Source organism: Capricornis sumatraensis, chromosome 2, assembly GCF_032405125.1.
Source record: "Capricornis sumatraensis isolate serow.1 chromosome 2, serow.2, whole genome shotgun sequence".
Classification (NCBI taxonomy): Eukaryota; Metazoa; Chordata; class Mammalia; order Artiodactyla; family Bovidae; genus Capricornis; species Capricornis sumatraensis.
Genome location: NC_091070.1, coordinates 126,883,627 through 126,893,461, shown reverse-complemented (window position 1 = coordinate 126,893,461; position 9,835 = coordinate 126,883,627). Strand labels below are relative to the sequence as shown.

Genomic DNA, 9,835 nt, shown 5'->3' with positions numbered 1-9,835 from the left:
TGGACGTGGAGTGGCTTGTACTAAGTGCTCTTCTGTCTGCTTGTCCGCACATCTCTACACCTTCATTTTATAGGAAAAAAGAAATAGGCCCAGAGCTATGGTTTCCATTCACTCAGCTAGATGAGGGAAGAGGTGGGATCTACTTTCACTTCTGTTTAAATTCACTAGGATTTTATAAGCAAGGAGGTAGTTCCTTTTGACATCATGAGAAACGCTGGGCTGGAAGAAGCACAAGCTGGAATCAAGATTGCCGAGAGAAATACCAATAACCTCAGATATGCAGATGACACCACCCTTTGGCAGAAAGTGAAGAGGAATTAAAAAGCCTCTTGATGAAAGTGAAAGAGGAGAGTGAAAAAGTTGGCTTAAAGCTCAACATTTAAAAAACGAAGATCATGGTATCTGGTCCCATCACTTCATGGCAAATAGATGGGGAAATAATGGAAATAGTGTCAGACTTTATTCTTTTGGGCTCCAAAATCACTGCAGATGGTGACTGCAGCCATGAAATTAAAACACGCTTACTCCTTAGAAGGAAAGTTATGACCAACCTAGATAGCATATTGAAAAGCAGAGACATTACTTTGCCAACAAAGGTCCATCTAGTCAAGGCTATGGTTTTTCCAGTGGTCATGTATGGATGTGAGAGTTGGACTGTGAAGAAAGCTGAGTGCCGAAGAATTGATGCTTTTGAACTGTGGTGTTGGAGAAGACTCTTGAGAGTCCCTTGAACTGCAAGGAGATCCAACCAGTTCATTCTAAAGGAGAGCCCTGGGATTTCATTGGAAGGAATGATGCTAAAGCTGAAACTCCAGTACTTTGGCCACCTCATGCGAAGAGTTGACTCATTGGCAAAGACTCTGATGCTGGGAGGGATTGGGGGCAGGAGGCAAAGGGGACGACAGAGGATGAGATGACTGGATGGCATCACTGACTCGATGGATGTGAGTTTGAGTGAACTGCGGGAGTTGGTGATGAACGGGGAGGCCTGGTGTGCTGCAATTCATGGGGTCGCAAAGAGTTGGACACGACTGAGCGACTGAACTGACTGACTGACTGAGTTCCTTTTTGCTTAAAGTACCCTCGGTTGTCCACGGAGGAGAAGAGTTCATGTGGAACGTGGCAGCCATGGGCACATGGGTCCCCCCAGGGCCAGGAATCAGGGGTGGTGAAGGTCTTTGTTCCATATACACACACCTCCCTTGGACCCTGACACCAGGCTTAGTCCAGTGTCCACTGCCGGGTCTCTGACCCTGAGCTGGAAAGGATCACTAGGAGCATCCAGACCGTTGAGGTAACACCCGGGTAACAGTACGAGGGCATGTTGTCGTCAAAGGAATGCTGACCTGTGTTCGAGTTTCTTTGTGTCCTGAACCCACAGCAGGGTCTGGGGCAGAGGCGCCGCTTAGTTGCCTTGTGGGCTGGATGAGAGGCTGCCACAGCCGAGAGTACCGTTTCACACTGCAGTTTTTCCACAGAACCTTCTGGGACTTCATGACAAATGTTGGGACCTAGATTTAAATATACACCATTCTTTAACTTCACGGATGTACCTCTCCACACATGCTAGGACTCTGGGTACTTCTACACAGAGGAATCAATGCTGATTTGACACTAGCCCTCGACCCTAAGGCTTGAAAGTATTACGAGTGCTCTTAGCATTTGTCTCCGACCTGTCCACCTGCCTGTCCTTTTGCTCGCCTGAAGTCCCTTCATGCTTTCATAGTCTCTGTCACTCCTGTTTCTGGGGTCTAGATAAACTAGGGAGCAGGACTGAAAGTGAAAGTGAAGTTGCTCAGTCATGTCCGACTCTTGGCGACCCCGTGGACTGCAGCCCACCAGGCTCCTCCGTCCATTGGATTCTCCAGGCAAGAATACCTGAGTGGGTTGCCATTTCCTTCTCCAGGGGATCTTCCCGACCCAGGGATTGAATCCGGGTTTCCCGCATTGCAGGCAAACGCTTTACCCTCTGAACCACCAGGACTGGAAATAGCTTTTTTCATCTTTTCAATGAAGGCTCAGACTCATTTTCAGATCCAGTTGCCTTGACTGTGCCAGACAGTGGGAAACAAAGATAAGTTAGATGTCCTCTTGTCCTCAGGGAGCTTGGTCTCATCTTTGGGCTTTAGTTCATCTTTTCCTCTTACCTTGTGCTGCTATCTCTGCAAAGCTGTTTTCCACTCATGTGTGTATTTTATCCTGCTGCTGCAGCCAGATGCTAAAAGAAAAGGGAATTTAAGGGTACCTAAAATAGTTGTTCATCATGAGCCAAACTTTAGAAGATTAAGTAGCTTAAACTGAGCTGGCAACTGTTCATCTTCATTTGTGCCTGAAAATGTGCCTAAAATTTCAAATCAATGAGAATTCATGATTCCCACCTTTCCCAATTTCTGTTGAGCAAATTCAATGAACCTGCTCTTGGGCAGTAAAAAGACAGTAGAGACAGTAAAAAACAGTAAGAAGTAGTCTAGTTTGAATTTACCAGGCTTCAAATTATCTTGTGCTCTGTTTACTATTTTGTTAATTCTGCTAATTAGAATTTGCCTTTAACCAGGGCCTTTCATGAGTTGAGACTGTTTCAAGTAATTCTCTTAAATGGGGATTATATCAGTGTTGATCTCAAGTTCTGGTGTGTAATCTAAGCAGTGGGGCCTATGACTTAGATTTATTCTAATAATCCCATATTTGTCTAACTTGTAAATGTACTTTGGTATTTGAAATTGTTTGGCTGGATGAGGGAAAACAAAGGATTTATTTCTAATAGGCATCGTTAACTTATTTGGGACACTTCTCATAAGCTAAACCACAAATACAAACACAACCTAAATTTGAACTTTCAATAGCTTCAAGAGCTCCTCCAGATCTAAGTCATGGTAAATCGAGAGAATTAAAAACTATACCATGGGGACTTTCCTACCGTTCCAGTAGTGAAGACTCTGCTTCACTGCAAGGGGCATGGATTCAGTCCCTGGTGGGGGAACTAAGATCCTGCATAACAGGTAGCGTGGCCAAATAATTAAATAAATTAAAGCTCTTTTAAAAATGGTGTGTCTTACCTTCACCAAACAGAGAAAACCTCAGGCTTCACGACTGAATCTAAAGAGTAACTAAATGGACAAATGTGTATAGACCAAGGTTAGCAAAAAAAAACACAACAAAACTGTACCATGGATTTAGCATATGTCCCACACTGTGCTTTTATATAGACTGGTTTTTTTCTGAGAATTGACTCCATTATTCATATATGTGTCAGAAGTTGTTGACATGGAAGATGCCAACCATAGGCATCTTGGGTTCCTGAAAAAGTGTTTATTGCATTTATTAAGGTTCTTGCAACTGCAGCCAATAATCAGCAGCACCATGAGGACAGCTGTTGGTGGTGTTCAGTCGGTCAGTTGTGTCCAGCTCTTTGCGACCCTGTAGACTGCAGCATGCCAGGCTTCCCTGTCCTTCACTCTCCCCTGGAGTTTGCTCAAATTCGTGTCCACCGAGTCGGTGATGGTATCTAATGATCTCATCCTCTGTCGCCCTCTTCTCCTCTTGCTCTCAATCTTTCCCAATGTCAGGGTCTTTTCCAATCAGTCAGCTCTTTGCACCAGGTGGCCAAAGTGTTGGAGCTTTAGCTTCAGCATTTAAGGTTGATTTTCTTTAAGAAATTGACTGGATTGATCTCCTTGCAGTCCAAAAGATTCTCAAGAGTCTTCTCCAGCACCACAGTTTGAAAGCATCGATTCTTTAGCACTCAGCCTTCTTTACGGTCCAACTCTCACATATAGCTATTGACATACGGCTATGTGTATAGACATAGCTATAGTACATCTGAAATGGGAAACAGTAATTCTTGTGAAACTACAGAAAACATCTTTGTATGCTAAATAGAATGACACTAGATGAGATGGCTTACCCATTGAAAGTTTTTTATTTTTTATTTTTGTAAAAGACCCGCAATGGATGTCTTCTTTTAGACAACGCGTAAGTAGAAAATTGCATAAAAGCCCTTCCAGATCAGAACTGTCCCTCCTCATCCTGCCCCTCTAGAGATCAGTTTTTAGGCTGAAAGTGGGGGAAGCTTCTAAGTGCATTTGATGTTGATAAATGGGCATGGGGATGGTGGGATGGGCTTCAAGGAAAGCAATTAAAGAGAGCAAATAAGGTAGCAGATTACAAGTTTCATAGGGGAGAGATTTTGGAACATGGCTGATAAGATTTTAACTTTTTTCAATTAATATATTTGTAAGTTCCAAATTCAAAAGAAATAAAACAAGTTTTCTTTGTACCCTAGCCTGGAAGTGGTATTTGATGTAAGCTGAGCTTATGTATCCTTTCCGGGATTTTTGATTGTATAAGCATAGACTTGTGCCTTTACACACACAGTTTCAGACTTGCTTTTTTTTTTTTTTAAATCTTGATAAGCATTTCATATTAATACAGATAGAGCTGCCACCATTCTTAGGGACAGCTGCATGCATTGTATCCTGTTGTATAGATGCATCAAGTCATTTAACCTTCTTTACTGATAAGAATTTGTAGCTTTATAAATAGTACTTCAATGAATATCCTTGTGCATACTTGCAGGTATACTCATAGAATAAAATCCAGGGTAGACTTCCCAGAAGTAGAGCTGCTCTGCCGAAGAATAGGTCCACTTAAAACTGAGAGTCCCACATTGTTCCTCAGAAGGAACCCATGGGCAGTGTACCAAAAGTGTCTGCTTATTGGTCTTTGCTAGTCTGATAGATAAAACTGATACATGAAGTCTAAATTTGCCCATCCCTTAAGGTAAGGTTGAATATGTTACAGATGTCTGAGCCACTGTTACATCCTCTGCCCTTTATCTTGGGGTTCTAGTATTTCTGATGCATGAGAGCTCCTTATTCGTTAAGGAAGTGAGTATTTTGTCTAATATTATGAGTATTTTCCTACTTTTGTCTTTTCACTTCTTTATAGTGTTTTCACCATATAGATATTTTAATTTTTATACAGGCAAATGCATCAATTTTTGTGACTGCTGTGTGATTTAGAAAGGAATACCTGTTCTGTGTAAATTTACAAAAATTTCATGTTTTTTCTAGTACTCTTAGGGCTTCATCTTTTTACACTAGAAGATGAAATCTTTGATTCATCTTCTGGATCTTAGATTGACACAAGCTAAGAGCCATCTTATTTTTAAAATCTAAATAACTATCCAGATGTCTCAATTTTCCCTTTTCTATTTTGAATGCCTTCTTTATTTTATGGTAAATACCCTATGTACTAGATTTTCCTTCTGACTTTTAAAAATTCTGTTTTATAAATTTGTCCATCTTTTTGTGTCAGTACTATGCTGTTTCAATTTTTGTGGCTTCATAATATCTCCTACCAGGCTAGTAGACCTCTTTCCATTTTTTCATAACTTGTTTTACTGTTCCTGCCCCTCCTCCTGTTAGAACCTTACAAATTTTCAGTCTAAAATAGATTCTAACTTTGAATCTATGGCCAGTTCAGAGATTTAAAAACATATGAAAATTTTCATGCATATGTACTCACCCACCTTACCACCGCCCCTCCCCCCACCAAGAACAAGTGATAGCTTTCCTCATATTCTCCCAGGTCTAAGATGTCCTATTTCTAATGTTAAGAGTCACTGTTCTGGAGGTGGGAACAGTCCTGACTTTAACTCTAGATGACTTTTTTTTTTTTTAAACAAGTCCTTAAAAGTGAGGACAAAAGTGATTCCTTACAGCATTATTGAGTTTCTTCCTGGAGATTTTCTTAAAATTAATTGTTCCTCCTTTTCCAAGTACTGATTGAATCGCAGCTCCTGTGTTGCTGTGACTTCTTAAACACGAACCTTGGAAACACTAAGATCTGATACACAGTGTAAAGCAAGTTGTATTTTTATAGGTATGTCAGCGTACCTGGCAGAAATCTATGTCACCAAATCATAATTTAGCAGGGTGTCAAAGCAGAGTTGGAGCCATGCTTTTCTGTAATCATTTGGACTTAATTGTGTGGTGTCCTGCACAGTTGGCACAAGTGTACTTCATGCTCTGCCCATCATCATTAAAGGGGCCACAAAGAGCCAAGTGTATATAAGCACATTACAGAGAGATCTCTACTGTCCCGAATTTGACTTGACGCCAAAGGCCAGCCACAGTAAACGTCAAGTATTTCGTCACAAATTTCGGTTGGTATTGATAGGATAATCTAGATAGCCTAGGGCTTTCTAACGCTGTCCAAACAGGATTGCAGGGAAAGTTTCGTCTTCCCCTTGGCAAGTATGCTTCAGCAACAAGCAGCAGGGCACCCATCCCCCACCAGTCTTCCTGGAGTCTGCTTTGATCACATGATCATCCACCTTCCCATTGCCAGCCAGCAAATTCAGTTCCCTAACCCCCCTACTAAAGGGAGCCTGTGATCTGACTTGAGGAGAGAGGCGCATGATGGCCAGATTGGACAGCTCACCAGGTTCTCAGCTGCCTGCTGCCTTCTACCGCAGCGGAGCGCTCTTGTGGCCTTTCTGCTGGCTTGTATCCCTGCCCCATAAATGAGCTTTTCTGTGACCTTCCTGTTTGCCCCAGTCAACTGACACTTCCTTCTTCTGCCTTCATATTACATTTTCTTTCTCATACTGAGATGTCACGTTCTCATTCTCCTTGCTGGCCAGCTCCTGGAAAGCTGTTTGTCTTGGTGTGTCCATTAGTGCCCCCAACACAGACCGACAGCCATCCCATCAATCTGAGCTCTGTAGATAAGACAAGGGCCCAAGCCACCACCAGCACAGGACCGAAAACCCAAGTTGGAAGCCCAGGACTACGCATGCTGGGTGTGCTTGCAAAGGCAGCAGCTTCCAGTCAGTGAAGCTGCAGGTCTTTGGATGGCTTTTGTGTGTCTAGCAAGTCAGAAAAGTGAAGCAGGTGGCAAACCTCTCTGTTTGCTGTGAAGTCTGAGGACAGCACCTCAGTCTCTTCCATCCATCTAGCTAATGTGTGACCCATGTGGAGCCATGGTACCTGGACTTTCTAATGTATTTGTTTTTGTCCTTCCACATCAGAATTTCCAGGGATCTGTTGTTCTGTTTTCTGAACAGTATAACTTAGTTGAACGTTGCCGGGGTAACTCTGTGGCTAGCAGGCGATGTTGGAGAAGCATGCTTTTCTCCTAGTCCATACGTGCGCCGTCGTGTCCAACTCTGCAGCCCCGTGGACTGAAGCCTGCCAGGCTCTTCTGTCCATGCGATGGCCTAGGCAAGAATCCTGGAGTGTGTGGCCATTTCTTTCTCCAGGGGATCTTCCCCACCCAGGGATTGAACCTGCGTCTCCTGTGGCTCCTGCAGTGGCAGGTGGATGGATTCTTTACCACTGAGGCACCTGGGAAAACTTTTTCTCCTAATATTGAGTGCTAACTTTGTTTTCCTTGGGTAGGTTGAAGGGATTCTTTTTCAAAATAGAGTTGAAAAATCACACTTCCCTGAGGAGGTTTTCCACATCCCGGGTGGGGCCTCCTTGCTGGGTCAGCAGTTCCAGTACTTAGCTGACCTAACCCTTTGTTACTCAGGAATTTTGTCATTCATAAATTCCTTGACCCAACCCTGGATGACAGGAGTGTTTGTTACAGGGCTGACGGGTCCTGAAAGTGAAGAGGGTACCAGCATACTTGGTTCTAGCAGTACTAAGCCTGAAGTTGAGAATCCATCTATTCATGGAAGGAAGAAATCTTCTTTTGTGGGTCCTGGGTTCTGTGTTGGCATTGTGGCCTGGGTGTCAGCCAGCTCAGGATGTAGATAGGGAGCCAAAAACAGGAGAGGCGAAATTAGCAAAACCTATAGACCCTCTGTTGAATAATGCTGTGTTTTGGTTACTTGGTTTAGTAAGTTTGTCTGCTTGCCCTCACACACAAATTCTACCCCCACCCTACCTTCGTGAAGACAAAACGGGCAAAACAAACACACCACATGGAAAACAAAATGCTCAAGTTGTCGGATTGGTACAGGGTAAGCTGATGTGTATTTTGACCTCACTCCACGCGGGCACCGTTCTAGACGTGTTTAACTCATTTAATCCTCACCCCAGCACCCCGCAGTAGGTACACTTTACCACTTGGCAGTAAGGAAGATGTTCAGAGAGAAACCAGCCTAATTTCTGATTCCACGGAGCTGCTTTGCCAGAGAAGTGAACCCTAACTCTTTGTTTCTCCCCCTCCCTTTCAGTTTCCCTGGCAACAACATCCCCCAAGATGGCAGAGGAGAGCAGCAGTACCAGGGACTGCGTGTCCTTCAGCGTGCTCACCTGGGAGCAGGTGAGCCGTCTGCACGAGGTCCTGACTGAGGTGGTGCCCATCCATGGCCGAGGCAACTTCCCCACCTTGGAGATCACACTCAAGGACATCGTGCAGACTGTCCGTGGCCAGCTGGAGGAGGCAGGCATCAAAGTGCAGGATGTCCGGCTGAATGGCTCTGCGGCTGGCCATGTCCTGGTCAAAGACAATGGGTTGGGTTGCAAAGACCTGGACCTCATCTTTCACGTGGCTCTTCCCACAGAGGCCGAGTTTCAGCTGGTCAGGGATGTGGTGCTGTGCTCTCTCCTGAACTTCCTGCCAGAGGGTGTGAACAAGCTCAAGATCAGCCCCACGACCCTGAAGGAGGCCTACGTCCAGAAGCTGGTGAAGGTGTGCACAGACGCTGACCGCTGGAGCCTCATCTCCCTCTCCAACAAGAACGGGCGCAACGTGGAGCTCAAGTTCGTTGACTCCATCCGGCGCCAGTTTGAGTTCAGCGTGGACTCGTTCCAGATCATTCTGGACTCCCTGCTTTTCTTCTATGACTGCTCTGGCCATCCCTTGTCCGAGCACCTGCACCCCACGGTCATCGGGGAGAGCGTGTATGGGGACTTCGAGGAAGCCCTGGACCACCTGCAGAACAGACTCATCGCCACCAAGAACCCCGAGGAGATCCGGGGCGGGGGGCTGCTCAAGTACAGCAACCTCCTGGTGCGGGACTTCCGGCCCACCGACCAGGAGGAGATCAAGACCCTGGAGCGCTACATGTGCTCCCGGTTCTTCATCGACTTCCCGGACATCCTCGAGCAGCAGAGGAAGCTGGAGACCTACCTGCAGAACCACTTCGCCGAGGAGGAGAGGAGCAAGTACGACTACCTCATGACCCTGCGCAGGGTGGTCAACGAGAGCACCGTGTGCCTCATGGGCCATGAGCGCAGGCAGACCTTGAACCTCATCTCCCTGCTGGCCCTGCGCGTGCTGGCTGAGCAGAACATCATCCCCAACGCCAGCACTGTCACGTGCTACTACCAGCCTGCTCCCTACGTCAGCGACGGCAACTTCAGCAACTACTATGCGGCCCACCCCCCGCTCACCTACAGCCAGCCCTACCCCACCTGGCTGCCCTGTAACTAACCTTGAGACCTGAGGGTTTCCACAGGGGGAACCCCCCGCCCCCACCCCGGGTAGGGCAAGGCTCTCAGGTAGGGGAGCCTCCTTCTAGATGTAGGTGTTTGGCTTTTAAAGCGGAACTCAGCTCTGATTCGGCTTTTTTTTTTTCTTTGTGTGCCCATTGGAATGGGTCTCCAGTGTATCATGAGCCAAGGGACCTGCTATTCCAGTGCCACTTTGGAAAATGCTATAGGAAGTATGACCTCTCCACATCTTTCCCAAACAGACACTAACACGCCACGTCCTGAAGGTCTGAGCTCCGGGCAGTTGTTGAGATTGGGAAGCACGTGGGCAGTGCGGGAAGAGCCTCGGGGAGGCGATGTCAGCCCTCGCTTGGAATTCTCAGCACTTAACGTGAAAGTGGTGTGGATGGGCTTATTTTCTTGTATCTGTTTTAGTCAGGCAGAAA

General features: G+C 45.7%; 1 protein-coding gene across 1 annotated transcript; it reads left to right on the top strand.

Moving 5' to 3' along the window:
• The first annotated feature begins 8,199 nt into the window (after positions 1-8,199).
• TENT5C (terminal nucleotidyltransferase 5C) lies at positions 8,200-9,390 on the top strand. The gene has a single exon (XM_068966303.1). It carries the CDS (start codon positions 8,215-8,217, stop codon positions 9,388-9,390), a length of 1,176 nt encoding a protein of 391 aa, XP_068822404.1. The 5' UTR covers positions 8,200-8,214.
• Positions 9,391-9,835: the final 445 nt, after the last annotated feature.